Below are 21,262 nucleotides of genomic sequence, written 5' to 3'. Positions count from 1 at the left end.
GTCTGGGATGTTAGTTCATGGAGTTTGGTGCATAGATATGCCTGAGGTAAGGACGTGACCTCCAGAAGTCCCTTCCAGCCTACAGCATTCTGTGATTCTGGGACACACAGACTGCAAGGGTTCTGGGTGGTCCTGGCCCCCTGTCTTGGTTGTTCAGCAGCTAAAGCAGAGCAAGGCTCTGGGTGGACCAGGGGACACAGCATGGAGCGAGGCAGACATAAAACTGTGCTGAGAAGATCATGGGCCAAAAAAGGCGGGGGAAGGGTCTGATTTGGCAGTGGGACCAGCATCAGTTTCTCCACTCAGGTCCCTCCTGTGTCTCCTGGTGTGCTCTCTGCAGCCTCCCCCTTGTTTCAATTCCTTAGTTGTAAAATAGGCCTAATCAGATCTCTGTGGACCCTGCAGAGTTTCTGTAGAAGGTGATCCTGCATTTCAGTAGCTGGGAGGATTTTCCTGAACTGGGGACAAGCCTGTGAAGACAAACTAGACAACTTCTGAAAAAGCAAGATGTATCTCAGAGAAAGGAGATGAGCAGCATCAAAGCGGGAGAAAGGCCAGAGGACAAAATTGCCTTTAATTTTGGGGACAAAATTCCCGTCTTGCTTCTCCAGATCTCGTTATGCTTTCTGCTCTCCAGGGTCCACAAACGAAACCATTTTCCCTGTCTTTTTTCTTCCCCAGGACATCGACGGCCAAGCCCTTCTGTTACTGACACTGCCCACGGTGCAGGAGTGCATGGAGCTGAAGCTTGGGCCAGCCATCAAACTGTGTCACCAGATTGAGCGAGTAAAAGTTGCTTTCTATGCACAATATGCCAACTGACTGCACTTCTCGATTTCTTTCTGTTCTCCTTCTTGTTCCTTCTCTTTTTTAACATTTCAACTTGTTCAAGGTTTTTTTTCCCCAATCCCTTCTCTTTTCCAAGAACACATGGAATTGGAAGCACTGGAAGTTAATCTATAGGGAAGAAAAAAAAAAGTGACCCCCACACCAGAAAACTAGTAACAAATTGAACTGATTTTTCTGTACTTGTAAAGCACATCAAAAGACTGCTGGCACCTCTCCTGCTGAGCCTCGCCAAGCCGTTACACAGTGGTGCAAGGCCAACATGGATCAGATGGTTTGTCATTCATTAAAACAAAGCTACCGATGGCAGACACATTCCCAAGGAGAAGGGTCGGACATTTCCAGATGATGATGATGTTTTTTCTAGGCCAATTTCTGGACGTGAACATTTCTTTTATCCAAGTCTGACACACTTCCTTCATATTGAAATGTAAGCGACCATTTGTAGCATCACCTGGGGTTTACTGCAAATCTGATCTTAGTGATCATTGGGCTTTTTTTTTCTCCCGCCTCTCCAATCGTACAAAAGGAAAAAGGTGTTATATCAGTTATAGACTGTTATTCCTGAGTAATTTATGAACAGGACTCATCCCACAGTCTCTACGGTATCAGACAAAGCTGCAGTGAACTGACAGGGGTGCAACAAGACCAAGTGCGCGGTAACATGTCCTGAGCTGTGCTGGCTGTGCACAATAAGCTAAATGTGTCTGTGATGGGATCTGAACAGTGCTGCATTCATGTTCAGAAACATGCATGAAAGCATTCATAGTCAAGCCCATCCTCTTAAATCCAAGTCACTTGAAAGACCCGACTTGGAGCCCCACAGGGTGGGGGGAAAAAAAAAAAGAAGACTATTCAGATTTAATGATGAGACTGTTGAGTGAATGCTGGTTTCATTTGTACCTTCATGAAGCTGGTTGCTAGGTGGGAATAAAAAGCATCAATCTTTACAGACTGTTTACGCCATGGTGCTTTAGACCAGCTGAGGATCTGGCCCAATGCAGTGTACATAAAGCCCCCAAATGTTGAGCCTGAATTTGCTGTAGCTCAGCAAGGTTGGAGGCATTGCAGTGATGTAAAATTATCCCAAAAACCAAGATCCAAACTGGGACCAGACCAGGTCTGAATTTTGCTCTGACTTTAAGGTGCAAGTGAATCCATCCTTCAGAAGGTGAATCAAATGGGTTGTGCTGAGCTTTAGCCTGATTTCGTAGGAAGCCATTGACTTTGGCAGACTTTTATTCTCAAACTATGAACAGACCCCTGTTCCCTGGCCTCAGGGAGCTCAGCCTAGAAATTGCACACAGCTCTGTTACCATGCTGCGATGCCAAAGCCTACTCAGTGAAGACCTCTTCAAAAAGAAATGTAATTTCTAGCCCTAAATCTGAGGCCAGTGTTAATGGCCAGAAAACCCCCACCTCAAGCACATACCATATGGGGACAGAAAACTTGGATCAGATAATCGTGCTGACCACCGTGAGCTCAGAAGAACCTACTGACCAATACCAGGCTATAGCTGCTGCTTTCTCCTTCATCAGTTCCCTTAAATTCTTTGGATTAGTGGGGGAAAGCCTCAGAAATAAATATTTGGGACTATATGTGAATCTGCCCTAGAGCATGTGTTAGGCAAGAAGTATTGACTCTGTTTGCCATGTGTTGCTGAGGAGTTTCTAGTCTGTCTTACAGTGAGTTTCCTCATTTGCCACTGAGGAGTGTGGTGGGTGCAGGCACTGCAGGCTGGGCCAGATCCTGCCAGCTCCTGAGACTTCATCAGAACTTTTCTTACATAGGAGATCGGTAGGACTGGATCTGTGTTCAGCTGTTCGTACTGAAGATCTTGTTCAACTTCTCATCAACTGAAGGGAAGAGCAGTCACCTCTGCATCAAGTAGTTTTCTTCTGTTTCTCAGAAATCCAGGAACAGGGTTCTGTAGTGGTGCAGGCATTCAGAAACTGGGTTTTAGACTGAATTTCCTGCTGATGGTAGCAGTGGACTGTGTCCATGCAACTGCTTTGATAACTGCTTTGGATCTCCCGTAGGGTCCTCTAAAAACATTGCTCCTTGTTTCGTCTCTGAAGACAGAAGGATTGTGCCCAGCAGAATGAGAGCACAGCTGAGAAAAACACGGAGGGTGCTTCTCCCAGCTTTTCCTTCCTCCAGCCCAGTCTCTCCGACGGCTGGTAAACATCTAGCAGGAGACAGTTTCCAAAAGACTACTGTCAGGAGAACTGGCATATGAGGACATTTCAAGGAAGGGAAGCAGAACGTCTGTTTGCTAAACAGCATCCCTGCACCGATCTTTTACTTACCGCATCCACCTTCTTCTGAGCATCCTTTTCTGCTCTGACGTTTTTGGAATTTCTGGCCACTGGGATATGTCATACGTTTAATGCTTCCTGGGATGTGTTGCAAAAATGTCATTGTTTTCTCCATCAGCCTTGTTACTGTAGATAATCGTATGGCAGCTAACTCCCTGAGGCACAGTCGGGGAGCAGACAGCCACAGACTCTGAGAGCCACCAGCTCTGATGCTGGCCAAGCAGGTGACGGGTGAAGCATTGAGTCCAAGTCACGGGAGTCTTTACTGACTGTTCAGGGAAGTTTAACCGTATTTAAAACTCGCCTATTAAACAAAAAAAAAAATTCTCATTTTATCTTGCACCGGCTCTTTTTATTTCCTCAGGTTTCTCTCTCCTCACCATTCATCTTTCAAATTACTGTTCTTCATTGTTGTCTCATTTATTGTTCTCTGTCCTTTTGGAGAAGATGATAACCTGAAATCTCTATCCTAGAACTGCCTTGGGGTGGAAGATGCTTTATTATTTATTTAAGTCTTCAGGTTGGGAAGAACTAGGGGATTGGGCTACTGTTGTCTGCTGCAGTGATTGTCTTCCAGAAAAGCTGGAGCTGAACTTCTTAGACAATTTCTTGAGAAAGTAGAAAATGGACAGTGTGTAGTTTAACTGGAGAGTATGCTCAGATTGTCACTTGCAGCTTTAGCAGAGATCAGAAGGAATTACTTTTGCCTGGACTTCATTTCAGTTCTGGAACATTAACGAGGCTCTAGAGTAATGTACTTCAAAGGAAGTACTTCAAATTGGAAGCCAAATCTTGGTAAAATATTACTTCATTTTGCAGCATAGAAGTATAAGCCACTGGAATGTTTTATTTTCCTTTTTTGGTCCAGCTCTTGTTCTTAGTTAAATTCAGAGCTGGTGCAACTTCACTGATACACCGATGACACTGGAGAAGCCACATCTTCTCCCTCACTGTTCTGAATGTGGCGTTCAGGCCTGAAATTTATTGTGTTAGCTACAAAAGGCCACCACTGTGAAGTTCTGAACTCATGTTTATCCAGGGCCATTATCAAGGGCTGAGGAGCAACCCTGCTGTTGTTGCTTTTGGGCTGTTGGATGCAGCACATCATTCCCATGGACCATTTTTGTCCCACAAGAAGGGTGTGCAGGCAGCTGTTACTAGCTACTCTTCAGGCAGGACCAGGGACGGGCATTCCTGGAGCAAAAGTAGGGGGTTGAAGAGTGTGGTACGTGCTTATCTTCATCTTCACTGGCTTCTTTTGAGCTTGCACTCGGTCAGACTGAACAGATCCACGGGCAGGTCCCTGCCATTTCCCAACCTCCTTAGCACTTCCCTTGACAGAATTAGACAATTCCCAGTCTGCAGGCCCAAAGCACCAGTCTCTGAAATTGAATTAAAGCATTAACTTAAGGGAATGTCCATGGTTCCCTGTCTGGTTGTCCTGCCTTCCTCCTGCTGTCATGGATGCTTCTCTCCCACCTTGAAGAAGAATGCTCTCTTTAGTTTCAGAGCTCATCTTCTTCCCTTTCCAGCTCGAAAACATAGCTCCCATCCACACTTCCTTTTTTTTTCTCAGTGCCAGGATGACCAAACCCTGGCTTTTTCTACCTCTCGGAGGTGTTATGGCCTCTCAGCTCTGAGGATTTCAGGGTCTTCAGCTACGCTGTGTTAACCATATGCAGTATCCCTTGATAGTTTTGTTCTGTAGGGTGCAGAAAACCTCCTAGAAATGCTATGTGCCCTCAGTAACCACTGAAATCAGTGCAAATGGTTATACAATTAGTGAAGCATCCAGCAGGTGCATGTCCTGGCTGAGATGGCCTGACCCACATTGTCAGAGGTATTTGAATGTTCGCTAGGATTTGCAACGTTTCTCAGAAGGTTAGACACCTAAACCCCATTAATATTTCAGTCTGGGTAAACAGCTAATTTGCCTTAAACTGGAAAGTCACAATTCCTTGGCTTGTCCTTCAACCTTTTGCAGTCCCCAGTCATGTGGTGTGGAGCAAACACCATCTCAGCTCTATGAAGGCAAATCAGACACTGTTGTGCTGCCATGATCAACATGTGGTCACCTGGAAAGCCTGCTTTTGTCTTTTCAGGGCACAACATTGAGTTTGGCAGAGCTTCAGTGCCATCTCAGTGTTTTAGAAGCTCGGTACCATCAGGGCACTTCAGATACTTTTTGCTTTTCTGGTGCAGTGTGTCTAGAAAATGATGAACTCGGACTGTTCCTCCCATTTACAAATTCAAGTGCCAAAAGAGAAGAACATGCTGCAACTGAGCACCATTAAAACCAGCTTTATTACATGTGGATAAATATAGTCTTAAGGGCTCTGTTTTGGTGCTATGTAACGCTGTATTTTCCATTGGTGGGGATTACAAAGCTGATTCCCTCCTCCAGGAAATATTTTCTGTATTTTGCAGTGTCTTAAGCTTAGGATTTTATTTTTTTCTTGTGGCTGTAGATTTTTGAACTCAGATACACTCAACAAATATCCCCTCTCCCCAGTCATGTGAGTTTTGGAGACGTTTTATACAGTATATTTATTTTAAAACTGTTTCAAAATGTGCGTGCATGTGTATTTTCCCCTCAGTAATACTCTTCATCACATCAGCTGATGCAGAACTAAGGATATCTGTTACTCAGGATTTGATCCAGAAGTAACTGAGGTTAGTGGAAGGGCCCTCGCAGATGTGTGGGCTGTGGGACAAAGTCTTCACCAAATTTTTTCACTTAGAAGTCAAAAAGTGTGCAGTTAGTTAACATAAAATGTAAACCCCTCCTTCTTCTGGCAGGCAGAAATCCAACTGAAATCTGCTAGACTTAACAAGAGAGGGCTCGTGTCCTTAGGTGCTCATGAACTCCCAGTAAAGGAGCAGAAGCATTTAATATTCTCATTTATTCTTTGGTACAATACTCCAGCAAGAAGTACGAATGATCTTAATGATTGAATTTAGAATATGTGACAGTCATCAAAAGATGAGCTTTACAGCCCGCTAGTCCTTTAAATGTCAGCTGTCCTGCAGAAGAGTGGTTTTGCAATAGTTTGGTGCGACGTACTGGAATTCTCTTGCAGAAGACATGTGAAATGCACACAAAACCAACATAGGTCATAGTTCTAAATACTCAACGTTTTTTCTCTTGTTCTAGTCTTTTATATTAATTCTTACTTTGAGAAAGGTCTCATGTTCATGATTTAAAACTCCAGCATCTGTAATGGCCCATGGCACCACATACCAGCAGAACACGTCTTTATCCATCATCACACTATAGATGAGCACGGGGGCGTTCTGTTGACAAGCAGTTAGGTCGGGTGAGACAAGGAGACCTTGCTTCAACACCTTGTTGAAGGAGTCATCTGTGCAGCCTGAAGGGCAGGTGTTCCCCACAGCTCACTGTGGCAGGACAGATGTTTCCAGTGACAATACTGCTGGATAGGTCTCGTAGCCCAAGCAGCCTTATGCAGCGGGTCAGTTACCATGTGGCTACCTACCCACAGATGTTCCTGGTCTTGATGACCACCAAGGATGTGTGTCTGGGGGGGAGGGTTTCAGGGAAGGATAGAGGTTGGAGTTCTGGGCTTGAGAGAGTCTTCGTGGAGGGGGACCTCTCACAGCAGAGGAGTATAGCCATGGTCCGTAAGCATCATTCCTGAAGGCTTCTCTGAGACCTTTTTCAAAGCAAAGATGCTTTGAGTCCCAGCAGGGGCCAGGTGAGAGGAAGTAAAGAAGTTGGCGATACACCCACTATTCAGCTAAAATACTGAAATGTTCGTATTTTGTTTTCCCAGTGGAGATAAAGAGATTTGGCTAAGGTGGCTCCAGGCACTTTGGCTGGAGAGTAGGCAAAATCAGTCTTTCTTCCTTCTGCCCAGCTTCTGTGTGTCTTCTGGGTTTAAGGCCTAAAGAAGCTCCTCTTGCACCTCTCAGACCTCAGTCAGAAGCTAAAACTCCCCCACAGGAAAAGGTGACATTGCCCTGGGTTCAGGTTGTGAGTCTAAAAAGCACTCTGCTCTGTATTACCATGTGACAGGTTGGAAATGATCTTTCCCGAGTCACTCCACCTGCTTGTTGCTGCTCCGGTCTCACCAGAGATTATGGATGTTGCATCTGCTTATAAACTTACACATTAAATTTCCCAGTCCCTGTTCTGCCAGACATGGTCAGGATATGATGATGTGAAGTTATTCCAGCAGCCTTCACCTTCAGGGACCTGCTTGATAGAAAACATCTGGGGAACAGTATTGTGACACTTGCACGTATGCAGGCAGGGATGTCACGTACAGCCGGGCATTTGCTGCAGTATGGTCCACCAGAGATGACAGTCCCAAGTGCAGGCTTTGAAGGGACTTGAGTCTTCTCATGTACCATGGTAGGACGAGGTAAAAAATTAAAACCCTGCTGTCTCTTATGGAACAACAGAAATTAGCTTCAAAACCAGCAGTTACAGTCCATTCGTGGTGATGCACGTTGGAAACCTTTGAATTGTTTTGCATTCCAGTTTGTACCAGAGATTTGATTCAAACTTTATGTATATAATCCATTTGGTGTGTTACAACAATATATGTGTGTGTGTGTATATATATATATATGTGTATATATGTGTGTGTGTACATGTATGTGTATATATATACATATAAATCAATGCTGGTGTTTTTACTTTTTAAAGTTCACAGGGCAAAGGGCATGTTGTTAGTTTGCTGTAAGATTCTATTCTGTATATATGTTTTCATGTAAATAAGTGAAAATCTATATTCAGAGTTATATTTTAATTTTTATTCAAAATTAAATAAATCCCCTTTTTACTTGAAACAATTGTAAGCCACGTTGTTATTAAAGTAACAATAAATCGTATCTGTCTCTGGGGTAGTTTTTTTCTTTGTTTGACTGGGCAGTGAGGGTTGTATTTTGATGTATTTGGTTCATCCCTGAGGAAGTAAGGTGAGAAAGCCATCTGCTTGGCTTCGCGGCTAATACCAGCTTTCCTCCATCTGGAGCGACCTCGCGCATATTTTAGGACAGCCCAGCCTGGATTTGTCCTGTGCAGTCTTAGGCACTTGCAGAGGCATCTCTGGGCTCCTTCTTTGTCCCTGGAGGGAAGCATCGACAGTGAGCTTTAGACTGGCCAGATCAAATGGCCCCAGGGAACTGCCTTTCTTCAGTGCTTTTGGAGGATATCTGGAAAAGGTGAAGTCTTCATTTAGGTTAATACTAAGAGAACACAAATATGAGCCAGTGGCTGGTCTACGTGTGTGGGCATAGATAGACAACAGCTGTGGTTGCCTCCCTCAGAGCATAATGGACACACAGTGGCATGCATTCCAGGCCGTGCAGGTTCCTGTCCAAGTAGATGTGTGTCTCCACATCTGTGTGCTCTGCATGCTCTGCACCTGAGCCCTGGTGAATGTGCCTCAGCTGCCTGCACCACAGTCTTGGTGTCATTGAGCCCCTGGACCTCCATCAAGGTACCACGCAGCCTGTCTGGCTTAACCCACTGTAGATGCCAAGCTGCAGGGTTTGGGTTTATGTGCCTGCAAGTTCTTCCCAGAAGCAGTAGAACATGAAACAAGAAGGGGGGGGGGGGGGGGGGGGCGGGGGGAGGGAGAGAGATGCAAAAGCATCCAAAGACATTTTAGTGTCACAAGTAGAGTGACGAGGAGCAGGGTGAAGGATGGGAGCGAAGGTAATACAATGAGCAACAGGCAAAGAAGGCTGTAGTGAGAGAGGAGCTGTTGGTGGCAGGACAAGAATTAAAGCAGGACCACAGCACGTGGAGTAGAGATGCAGAAAACAACACTTCCCAAGGTGCACAGCAGCCTTTGAACATGGGAGAAGCCATCCTGAAGCGGTAGAAAAGTGCTATTCATAGAGTCCAAGAAGCGGGCTGCTGTCTTTCTTAGATGTTTAATCTTAACATTTTCCCTCCAGTTACAGGCTGTGTTGAGAAGTAAGTTCCAGCTTTGCAAGTGAGGCATCTCGCCTTTCAGACCACTGAATGGCATCCTGAGTCCTGCCCAGAATATTTGTTGGGCCAAGCTGGCTACTGGACATTTGCCGTTGGTCTCATCACCCATCCCCTCTGCGCAGTGAAAGTTGGTGGTGCACACCCCGAGGCAGCAGTATTGCATCCATGGATGTATGCATGGGAAAAAGGGAGCACGGAGTACAGAATTGGCTAACAAGAACTCAGATGATCCTTGTTTTGGTTTTGCTCCCTCAATCCCATTCCATTGTCTCTTGTGGATACAATGAAAGGGGGGAAACAAAATTGCTCCTTCCATGGTCCACTATTTCTCTTAGTTCATCAAACTTGGCTATTCTTTAGCAGGCAAAAATGCAACCATGGGCAAACAAGTGGGTTTAGGGTGATTTGCTAAAAGATCAAGCCACTGGAAAGATACTTCTTTGTTTGTTTGTTTGTTTGTTTGTTTGTTGTTACAATGTCAACAAAGTCTTGGGATGGGTATCCTTTTGTGTTATTCATCATGACGCTGTAACCACAGCCCATGCTTTGGAAAGGACAAAAGTACAGATAGTTAGAGAAGTGATCTGTCCAAACAGCCTTAAAAACAAGGCATCAGACCAATGGATAGTGATGTGCATTGGCCTATGGCTTGCTAGACCACAGGAGTCCTCACTGAAAGGAAGGATTTACACAAGGAAATAATTCTGAGCTAAGTCTGATGGCGACATAAAGCTAAAAGAGCAAAAGCTGGAATGTTTTATGATATTCTTTAGAATCCAGAGGTGAAAATAAATCCATGTATCTCCCTGCAGCTTATTACATAGTCATTTAAAAGTAATGCAAAGGTCAGACACTGTTTTTTAAATTTCTGCCCCAGCTCAGGGAAAACAGGCTGAGAGCTCTGCAAAGAGCTAATTCTTGGAGAATGTCTGGCAAGATACTCCAAATGAGTTCCTTGAAATTAATGACCAACACATGAAATACAGCTGCCATATATGATTTCCTCAAGGAAAAAAGATCTCCCAGCCTTGCTTCTGACATCACAGGCCAAGATTTTTAAGACACCTCCATTTTTAGTGTTGCAGTTTTTCATGCACAATTAATTCAGGAAAGATTTCTAGCTACTTCACCTGATTTGTGGACATGATCAAGCACTCATGTAAGCAGCAGTATGAACACCAACATGTAGTCAACTACCCTGTAAAGAAACACCTACAAAAATAAAGTTGGATTTTCAGGTCTCTGAGGAAACGCCATCTTTCATTTCTGCATACAGAATGAACAAAAAAAGTTGGTAGCATTATTTCATTCCTAAGTTTTTAGACATACTTTCAAGACAAATAATTACTGTTTTTAATAACCAGTTATTGCCATTACTGCTGCTTTTGTTAGCATTGTTATTGCTTTTTTAATTTCGAGATTCATGCCTTTCATTGAAATTTAATGATTCTCAAAGTCCCTCTACTGCTACAATATTTACTTAGGAACGATACACCTCTTGCTATATTGTCTGTACTCAATTACCATAAGTTGATTTTATAACTGCATCTCAGCTGAAGTTGTAATTACACTGTCTTCTCTAATAAGTCATAAAATCTTAAAACCAGAGAAAAATAGTGCTGCAGGACACCTTGAGGTGTCAGCTTGGCTGTTTCCCCTCTACAAGGCAGGACCAATTAGATAAATCTTATTCCTATTTGGCATTTGTTTAACCTGACCTTCCGATGGGTGCCAAAATAAGACCTCCAGCAACAAGCGATTCCCCAGCACTTCTACAGCATGTAAAAAGAAGTGATGGCATTTGGATGATGGAGTGTAATATTCCCAGGCAAAACCACTGAGCTGATGTTGCCATTGAATGACCATTTCATTTTGAAAAGCTCAATCTGACTAGTGATTAATGTAGCAATTAGTAGAAGTAAAAGCAGAAAAATCACAGTTTAGATGGATTAGATTCCCAGTAAGTAACTGATAACAATGCCCATCAGGAGTGCTTAGCTGGGGAGGCAGAGCGTGTGATCCGGAGGTTACAGCAGATGATGGTGCTACAGTCAACTTCCCTGCAATGCCTAGTGCTGCCATCGCCGTGCTTGTGTCTCTGGGTAAGTCACCTCTGGAAATAAAGCTTGGGAGCACCACGTTCCTAGCTTGTGCCCAGGCAACGAAGCAGCCCACTGACATGCATCCAAGAATCTGACCAAGAAGGTCAGATCCAGAGCTGCAAGGGCTAAGCAGGAAGGTTTGCCCAGCGGTGCCTAGTGGTGAGTTTGCGTCAGGGAGGAGCTATTTGCCATAAAGAGGAGTAGATGGGCTTCACCAGCAGTCATTCTCAGGTGCTTCTGAATCAATTGGACGCTCTCCCATGCCATTTTAGGGAACACAACACCTATGATGGACATGGGATGGGAATTCTTGAGCACAGATTCCTTCCAGGCATGATAATACAGTCTCCTGCTAGCTAGAGAGAGAGAGAGCTAGGAACAACCCTTAGCACACGAAAGAGCTGCTAGCTCCTGATGATCCTGCTCAAGGGGGGTTTTCCAAGGTGATGGCTCTCTGGAGCTTACCCTTTGCTCCCAGGAGAAGACAGAGAAGACAACATTCCCGACTCAGCTCAGAATTAACAGCAATCTTTGATTCTCCGATGCAGAGCTTTTAAGACAGCCCTCACCCCTCCTTTATTTAACATATATGAATCTAAAATATCTCCATAAGAATCAACGTAAGTTTTCCATGTAAATGCGGAGTCTGCACATAGCAAAAGGGAGAATAGCTGAGGAAAGGAAGGAAAGCAAGCAGGTCCAAACCCTGACACCAAGGACCTTGACTCCACTCCTCACAAAACTTCAGAACAGATATAATTCTCCTAACTTTACTCCCATGAGAAAGTGAAGCGTTCTCATATTTGAATGGATAGGCACAATACAACTAATTCACCCAGATCAGCTCCATTTTTGCAGTCTTTCTGAAGCGTGCCTGTGCTCTTAGTCCCATGCAGAAGCTCTACACCTAACAGCTTTATCGTGCTGGGGCTGTTGTAGACAATAGGTTACAGTCCTGTTGTTGTAGATGCAGATTGCTCTGTTATGTACAACTGTCCTTCCCCTCGGACGAGAGTGACAGACATCACTCTGATCCTCTGGGTGACAATACCCACACAGCAGCCACCCATTTCTGTGAAATTCTCCAGCTGATGGATGCAATTAAGTCAAACATGGAGCAACTACTGTTGGTGTGTGCTGAGTCTAGGGTTTGCTGCTGCTATTTCAGGTGTGAAATATGCCCACATGTTGGAAAGCTTACTATGTCTTTCCATGTGTATCAGCTGGACATACAGAAAGAACTGCCTGTCACCGTAAATCTCCCTTCCCGCATGCACACACATGCAGAGCACTCAGGGAGATATTCCCTGCCAAGGCAATTTGCAGTCTCTCATGATGAGACCTAGCAAAAGGCAAGGACCTTTTCAGGGGAGGAAAGTGTTGTTATCACTTTCATGGACTTGTCATCAAGACCTGGAGACCTTGCAGCAGCCAGGAACCTTGTTCCCACTGGTTTAAGGTGAGATCACCTTATCTAGCTAAGGTATCTAGCTAAGACTGTGCTGGGGATGATCACCATACCAAAATGCAATCCTTACTCTGAAGTTCACTTTTGTTCACAGTTGGAAAGATCCTCAAACATCCAAACTGTAAATCCTTAGCTTGAGTTTGCACAGGAGCCCTGCAAGCTCTGCTGAGCTCCTGGATGTATGGTTGACCTTAATTGCATTTTACCAGTGCAGCTTTCTACTTTACAGCCTCCACAGCAGGAATTTACCTAGGCAAGGAGGTCCTGAGCACAGCAAGTTTCCAACCACAGTCACTCAATACCTTGCTTTTGTGTGCCAGACCTTTGGCACCTTATTTTCATGTTCTGTTGTGAAGATAATAGAGACAAGCACAAAAAGAGAGAAGAGCTGGGCACCTTCTCAGGACCGCTCTGTCTCAAAGAACCTATGTTAGGCTGAATTAAACCCCTAAGCATCATCTCATCGAGGGAAAAAAAACCTCATCTCATTCTGTGCATGACCAGTAGCTACAACTGCTGGTGCCTTGGAGCTTGACTTCATTTTTAGCCCACATTATTGCAAGTAATAAAGTAACAAGAGTATCTTCTACCAAGAACTTGGAATAAATTCATACACTTCTTTCCAGTGGGAAAGTGCTTATTGTCCTCTCTCAGCACATTAAACACTGAGGCAGACTGGGATGTTCCTGGACATCACACAGCGTGGCAGTGAAAAACTGGGAATCCTTTTCCCCATTTTCCCTGCTCAAGAGCCTTCAATGCACCTCAAAAGCCAATGTAAAACCTTCCCTGTCCTTCAGGTGGCTGGAAACACCGGATCCCTAAGAGGCCAGTTGGGTTGGTGCCTTGGTCATGGCATTTCTGGGTGAAATCTGAATTTCTGTAAGAGGACACTGTGGCTGTGGGAGGGCAGGGCAGAAAGGAACTGGTCCAGGCCCAAGTATTTGTTGACAATGAGGTGGGTGGAGGAAAAGATCGTGCCCACAGATCACAAAAAAGGTTCTCACAAAGAGGTACAGATGCAGCAATGACCAAAGGTTGGGATGCATGTGATGGAGGGGACTGTTCCCTGTCTAGTGAAGACAGTCTTTCCTGTGGCTTAAAAGGCCTGATGGGATAAACAATAGGACAGGAAGGAGAGACAATGGATAGTGGAGAAGAGGCTGGAATTTGAACTGCAGACTGCTGAATGATGCACCCAATGTTAGGGGATATTGTTTTCTGCCATGATTCCTCCAAAACCCAATACAACATTTTCAGAAATGTGTTTCAAGGTTTTATTTCTCTTCTAGAAGTGGAGCTCCTATTGCACAGGATTTTGGAGTTGCTTTTGGGGGGCTTTTTCTTTCTCTTTTTTTTTTTTTTTAATTCTTTTTATAAAAAACAGCTTTTCTGTTTCCATTTATATGGCTAAGCCACAGTATCTATGTGCATGTGTCTCTGTGTGTGTGTCTCCAGTCCATTGTGAAACACAAACCAGAATATCAAGTCTTTGCATTTCCTTAGATCATTTTTTTATCTCATATTGAATTAAGTAAAGGGCTTAATGTTCAAAGTGGTGTTTGGGGAGTTACTCACACAAATTCTGTTATTGCTGTTAATGGAATTTGTGCACATTGCTTTGAAGATGAGTCCCTTAATGTAGAATAGGAAAAGACATTCTAAATTGTAACTTATTTCAGACTAATCTATCTTTTTTACTGATAGAGCATTAGAGACATGAAGCACAGAAGCATTTGCTGTATTTTTTTCATGTATTAGTATTATTGACAGGCATGTGAAGACAGGTTTGGTTCAGATAATCCAGTGGATACTTTGCTTAATTTTTAGAAGTGGAAAGAAACTGACTTTAAATTTTGAAATAATGATGACATCTGGTGACATTTCAGAGAATACAGACCTAGAAATAAATGGTCATAAAACATTTCCTAGACACCATCTTACACTGCAGACTCAATACTGATGCAAATCTTAGTTCGCAAAGTGGACATCTCAACCTGCAGCGTGGTAGTACCTCCCTTGGTTATTGCACTAAGTGATGACCATTGTGGTTTTAAGATGCAACTGGTGCTACCGTGTAATATAGTCTGGTTTAGCTTTGCAGCTATATTGTTTCTTTCAGTGCAATCACTATGGAGAGATGCTTACCAACCCTGGTTGTGTAATTTTATGCCAAGGAGGAAAGAGTTTTTTAAAACTTATGGTTGTTGAGGAGACAGTTGCATAGGTTACTGGCAAACTTGGACTCTCCTTGGACTTTCTATATAAGGGAAGTAAATTAAGGTTCAGTGATCAGTCAGCTGTACCTATAGGATCAACTGTTTTTTGAGACCCCTTAGAAGACTCTGAGATACCTGTAAGGAGCATGTGTGACACTTAATTAACATAGTACCACCTATTGAATGAATACATATGATTTTTTTGAGAAATGTAATGCATAAACATGAATGTGGACTATATAGTTTTGTTCACGTTCGGTGGAGCAATCCCCTGTGCATCCAGTGCTGCAATAATGCTTCTTAATGCTACATTGGCATTAAGGAGTTTTCTTATTCCCGATTTTGGTGACACTAGGAGCAATAAAGAGCAGGCAAGGGGAAGTTTGACTCATGGGACTGTGGAGAAAAAGGCTTGAGGATCCAGCATCCTGACTTTCCTTGTGAAATCTCATCCCTTCTGACTCCATAGGAGTCAGATCAGGCTTGTCTTGTATCAGCTGAGAACAGGGAAGTCTGGGCCAACCAGGCAACCTGTGGGCTGAGGCTTGCAGCCACTAAGGGCAGAGCAAGGCAGCACTAGGATAAATGTTACTTAATTTTCAGGCGCCTGAGCAGAGAGCATCACACCTAACTCCAGCCAAGGCTGGAGCTAGTGATCCCCCCAGGGCATCCAAGAGATTAATAGGATGGCAAATCCAAGTAAAAGTCACACCCTCTTGGAGCAGCAGCTGGAAGTGTCATTTTGGGGTCTCTCAGATAGCAGTAGACACCTATGTTGAGTCAACTAATTCAAGTGCCACCTGGGTATCTGCTTGTATGGCTCCACTGACTGCACCAGATGCAGCCATGGACACCACCATGCTTGCAGACACCTGCATGTAGGCTTCCATTAGCTTTAGTGGTATCATCAAGGTCCACACCTCTTTTGTTGTTTCTGTCTCTGGAGGAATGCATGGGTGGTAACCACACTGTTCCAGGCAGCATCTCTGGGACTGATGAGTCGTTTAGTGCTGGTTTTCTCACTGGTGAGCTTGCATCAAGGATGTGTGAGCTGCTTCCTTCCCAGATCCTTGCAATCACTGTTGTTTAACCTCTGATCTGGATGACAAAGTTGACAAAAGCTATATAAATTATAGTCTCTGGAGTATTAATTGCCTGTTTCTAAAGGATTAATTACAGAATATCTTTTACATTCACAGTATTAGTGAAACATGCAGTACTATTCAACAATATCTCTTCCTGAGTCACCCAGTCTGTTCTGGATGTAAACAGGTGGGTTTTGCTAAGTATAGAGGTGTGAAGATGTTATAGGAAAGAAAGAGTTAGTATGAACTGTTGTGCTTTATCTACATGTCATCAATGCCTACATGTAGGTTTGTGGTCCATGGTAAATGTGGAGCAATTTAACACTCTTAACCCACAGCCAAGGTTACACTACCACCTTAGTGTTAGCACTCTCTCTGCTTCAGTGAGTGGTCCCATCCTGTCCCCTCCCTGTGGCATTTCTGCTTTCTCACTTGTGCTGGCACCAGTATTTTGGCAGTTGGGAAATTCATCTGGCTAGAGACTAAACCACATTAAAAAACCATCCGATCTTTCAGCTAGTTCATTTTCCCAATCTATCTATCTGCCTGGATACACGAGCTTTTCCATCAGTATTTTGGGATGGGTAGGAAATCAGGTACGGGAGTTGCCATAGAGACATATGCCTAGAGACAAAGGTAGGCGCTTCGTACCACATGTAGAGCAGGAGAATGGTTATGTCTCACACAGCTCATCTTGCACTCAAGTGTCTGCAAGCCAAACCAAGCACCACCAACCTGAACCCAGCAGATCTCCACCCTAGATAAATGATTCCACTGCACATTTGAAAGCCATGCCTCAAAGACAAACAGAAACAACACAAAGAAACCACATGGATGTGACGAACTAAAAAGTTGAGCTAATGACTTCACGTGCAGAGACATGCAAAGATAGTTCTAAGTCCTCAACAAGTAACTCTGTGGTTGACCAGATTGATTTAGATCTCTGCAATCTGAGCCATTCTGCTGAGATGCCCATATTTGTAAAAGCTAACCAGTCATTCTCTACTGATCTCACTTTGATTTTGATACCAGTTATCCACACTCTTCAGATGGATGAAAGCTTGACTTACTATATTTTTGCTCCACTGAAAAAAAATTCTTTATAGTTTTAAAATGCCATTTCGCTTCTCCCGCCCCCAAAAAATGGAGGTTCACCAGCATGATTCTGTAACCATCCAGTCACTGAAACACACAGTTAAATCTGAACACCCAAATAGTTCTGAGCTGAAGTTTTGCAAGGAGATCTGAGGTGTTTCCTGCAGAGTGGTAGAATATGTCTTCAGATCTAACTGATATTACGAATTCTGTTAAAAAAACATTTTATTAATGGCTGCTGTTTCTGGTAATACATGTATTTTACAAATGTTTCCAGAAGTACCACTTGAAATACAGCCATTCTAACTCTCTTCTAAATTTTCATAACCTTCAGCTGTTGTTCTCTTTGTTAATTAATGCTTTATTTCCCCCGCTCCCTGCTCCCTCTTCCCTCCCCTTGTAGGTTTCTCATTTCCTCGCACCATGGTCTATCAACATCACTAAATTTTAGCTTTTCAGGCATATGTACCACATCTAAATTCCTTCTGTAGCCAAGACAGGAGACAAGCACCTCCAGAGGGCAGTTTATCTCATCTATTTAAGACCATTACCTAGGACAGGATGAATTGTCTTTTGTAGCAAAGGGAGAGAGAGATCTCCAGAGGACAAGTGACTTAGTATCTAAATTTTGGAAACCTGAAGTCAGAGAAATCTCAACACAAGGTTGCTTTGGGAATAAAAATTGATTTAGTTGACTTTGGAATTGTAATATTTTTTCCCACTTCCGTTCCAAGTAATTTTATGTAACTGACATAAACCCTGGGCCCTTTGGAATCAAGAAGCTTCATTGCAGACCAGTTCTGATGTACCCTTCAGCTTAACAGCAACTGAATCAGCTTAATGCAGACTTGTTTTTACCACAAGGTCTTCTAAAATTGGCTCTTTCTTCACAGGTGACCTTACCACTTTCTGGCCAGGTGACTATCACACCAAAGATACTTGGGATCAACTCTCAAAAGTAACTTTTTCTTTCCCAGTCTGCACCTAGGATGCTGAAGTCTCTCATTTTAATGCCCTCCTCAGGGATATTTGTTCCATTAAAAAGAGCTTCTGCCCACATGCAAATCCAGGCACAATGATTCATCACAGTCTCAGCACCAGCTCTAGAGAACTTGTCCCACCATCCAGTACAAAAGACTTCAAGTTGGTTCCCTGCCAGTCATGCTACATTATCTTAATTCTTCTCCTTTTATCCTACGCATGTATAACTCTCTTCTCCATCCAATTCATTCTTGGACAGCTGTTAACTTCTCTGCATCACAGATTTATGCCTAGCAGAAACAAATTTCCTTTACTGTCCCATCAGGGATCCACTGCCTTTTTTTTTTTTACCCATTTGGTTCCTTAGACTCCTTATGTTAAACTCTATGATTTGTTTTCTTAGCTCATGTCTACATGATCAGAATTCACAGGAGATGTGTCTTAGATCTTCAGCAGGAGGTGCACAGGGAAGAGCTATTCCAGGGCAGTGCTCAACCAGCCTCAGAAGCCTTGCTGCAGGGTGGGCTTCATCTCCCAGACTCCCAGGTGGAGTACGTCACTCCATCACTGATAGACAGCTTGAAGAACAGGACCACGTCCCAGACACGTGGGAACTCTTAACTGTAAAAAGCTAGGTGGACTCAAGTTTGACAGTAAAACCTCCCTCTGGACTCAAGTTTGACAGTAAAACCTCCCTTTTTGGGTATAGTTCACGAGTTAAATCCTTTTCTTCCCCCTTTCTTTGACACTCCCAATCTTTTCGCTATGGCACGCCTTAATCCATTGTTGTGCCCTGGTTTCTCTGTTCTTTCTTATCTCACACATTACACATTTATATGGACAGAAAAGCACCTTGTGAGTTTTCAGAAGGAAGTACTCAGCTGTATCTTCAGATGTCTCTAAAAACCTGGCCCTAAGGCAGTAACTATTTACTACAAGCAAAAGCAGGTACTTTGCTAAATAAAATGGTTCCCTGGTAGTGTAATTCCCAAGGTAGAGAGGGAGGAGAGCAAAGACAGGATAAGAGCATTTAATTGTCTCCCTTTTCCAGCAGGAAGCAAGCAGAAGGAATAATTGTTAATTGCTGTTAATTGTTAATTGCTGCCTCCTCCATCTGCAAAGCTTTCATCAGGAACTAATGAAAACCTGAAAGAGCTTGAATGGGTAGATTGTTCTCTGGCTCTACAACTTTTTTTCCTCTGTAGCAGAAAAGGGGTATGTTTTCTGATGATGTTTGTTTAGATGGATGCTTAGAGCCTCCAGCCCTGCCATGCGGTTTCAAGCATGCCAGAGGAGCACATCACCGTGAAGATTTTAATGGCTTCCAAAACTTGACAAGTATTTCGCTATTATTTTGCCTCTTACCCACACTGCTTATCTCATGAGAGGGACGCTTGTCCTCTAGGAGCACACACTTTGTAGGTGTTTTTCTGATGAGGAGTCTTTTGGAAGCAGCACTAGAGCATGACTTGAAATGTGTCTCAAGACCCATTTCTGCTACAGCCCTCCTAGAAAGCCCCTGCTCCCAGGAAAGTGGCTTTGTCAGGTTACCTGGAGATCATCTGACCTGCAGAAAGCCTCTGCACCTTGCATAATAGGTCATGAAAGTGAGTTATTTTTTTGTTATCCCACACTGAGGACGTTGGCTCACATCAGTCTCAGCTTTGTAAAGAACTAGAAGATGATGGCCAGTGGGCAGAACCCACATAACAGGTGCTTCAGGACACCCATCACTGTTGTTTGGTCCCCACAATAGCAGGTCCTTGTGGAAATGAATCTAAGGATGCTTCATTTGGAGCAAGTATTAACACTGAGGCTTAAAAAAGGAACGGACAAATCCACTTCTAATTCTCACCATTAATTATTGTGGAAAAATACTCAAGTCTCTCTCTCTCTCTCTCTCTCTCTCTCTCTCAATCTCTCTCGACAAGCTTTGCACCTCCCCTTATCAAGCCTTTTACCTCATCCACCCTTCTTAATTAATTCTTTTTTTTTAATTAGATCTGGTAGTGGTGGGCTGCATGTGGGACAGGAAGATGGCAGATCAGTACCAAAAGCTGTACTTGAGGAACTGCCTTACCTCCTGCTAGCCACTGCATCTATTTAGTTTATCTTTCCATCTCCTTGTCTGTAAAATGTGCAAAGTACTGCTTACTGCACTTCAAAAATCTTGTGAGTTGCTTAGTTGTGGATAACTAAATATTATGACATATAAAAGCACAGGGTATAGATATATCATAGACTTCACACTTGTATTTCACACTCTATTAATGTGGCACTCCATGGTGACATGATATTTACCAAAGACTTCCTGGGAGCAGATTTGAATTTTTTTTTTTTTCCAAGGCTAAAAACTGTTAAGCTCAGTGTTTATCTGTAGTTGCAAGCGAAGGTGTTCAATGAATGGTAATGATAGGTTTCTAGTCATAAAAATAGCCTTTTCTATGCTGAGGAAAGTAAGAAGAAAAAGGAAAAAAAAAAAAGAAAGTACCCTATGAGATTTTTCTGGCATTAAGGCAGTCAAATTGTCTTTTTAAGTAGTGTGGAAATTGACAGATCATAAAAAAATAAAAAGAACAATCATTGGAGAGTGTACGATAATCTGGCAATATGGAAATTGCAGATTTTAATATTTCCCCCTAGTCAATGAAATATGCAAAGGAACAACTGCATAATACAGCAAACTCTGTATAATCCCTAGGTAGCCAGAGTTAGCAAGACACTCTTGCAGGTTTTTTTTTGGTTAATAACAAATCCACCAAATTACTTAAAATGGTGAAGAATAGAAAAATCCTCTCTGAAATTCTATTGTTGCATAAAGCTTCTCCATCAAATACCCAAATTTAATGATGCTCTGGTAGTTTCTGATCTTGCTGACTTCCTATTGCAACGTGAAAAGTCAGTTGGTCTAAATTTGTGCAGCTGCCATCAGCATTCATTTGCCATAACAGATTTTCTTGGGGATCCATCAAACCCAGCTTTCCCTCCAGCAGAAACCAGCAAGCCATCTGAAACAGTGGGGAGCTCCATTCCCCGAACCACACTCACTGGCTTGTGACTGGTTTTGTTTTTAAATCCAAACATTTTTCTTGCAAATTTAGAAGAAACCTGAATGGATATCAGCTTCAGGATTCCTCCCCCTTTGGTAACAAATCTGCAGAGTAAACAATTGATTCCCT

At 43.2% G+C, this 21,262-nt stretch overlaps 1 protein-coding gene across 3 annotated transcripts in view; it reads left to right on the top strand.

The window, feature by feature from the left end:
* Positions 1 to 1,695, top strand: part of SFMBT2 (Scm like with four mbt domains 2) — a 117,507-nt gene extending 115,812 nt beyond the window's left edge. For all 3 annotated transcript variants that reach the window (XM_080394055.1, XM_080394054.1, XM_080394056.1), the window contains one exon: positions 682 to 1,695. In XM_080394055.1, the coding sequence (XP_080250181.1) occupies positions 682 to 822 (141 nt within the window). In that variant the 3' untranslated portion in view covers positions 823 to 1,695. The remainder of the gene's footprint in view (positions 1 to 681) is intronic.
* The last annotated feature ends 19,567 nt before the right edge of the window (positions 1,696 to 21,262 follow it).

The sequence above is a fragment of the Falco punctatus genome (assembly GCF_963210335.1).
Source record: "Falco punctatus genome assembly, chromosome: 6".
Classification (NCBI taxonomy): Eukaryota; Metazoa; Chordata; class Aves; order Falconiformes; family Falconidae; genus Falco; species Falco punctatus.
This window is presented reverse-complemented; position numbering and strand designations above follow the sequence as displayed.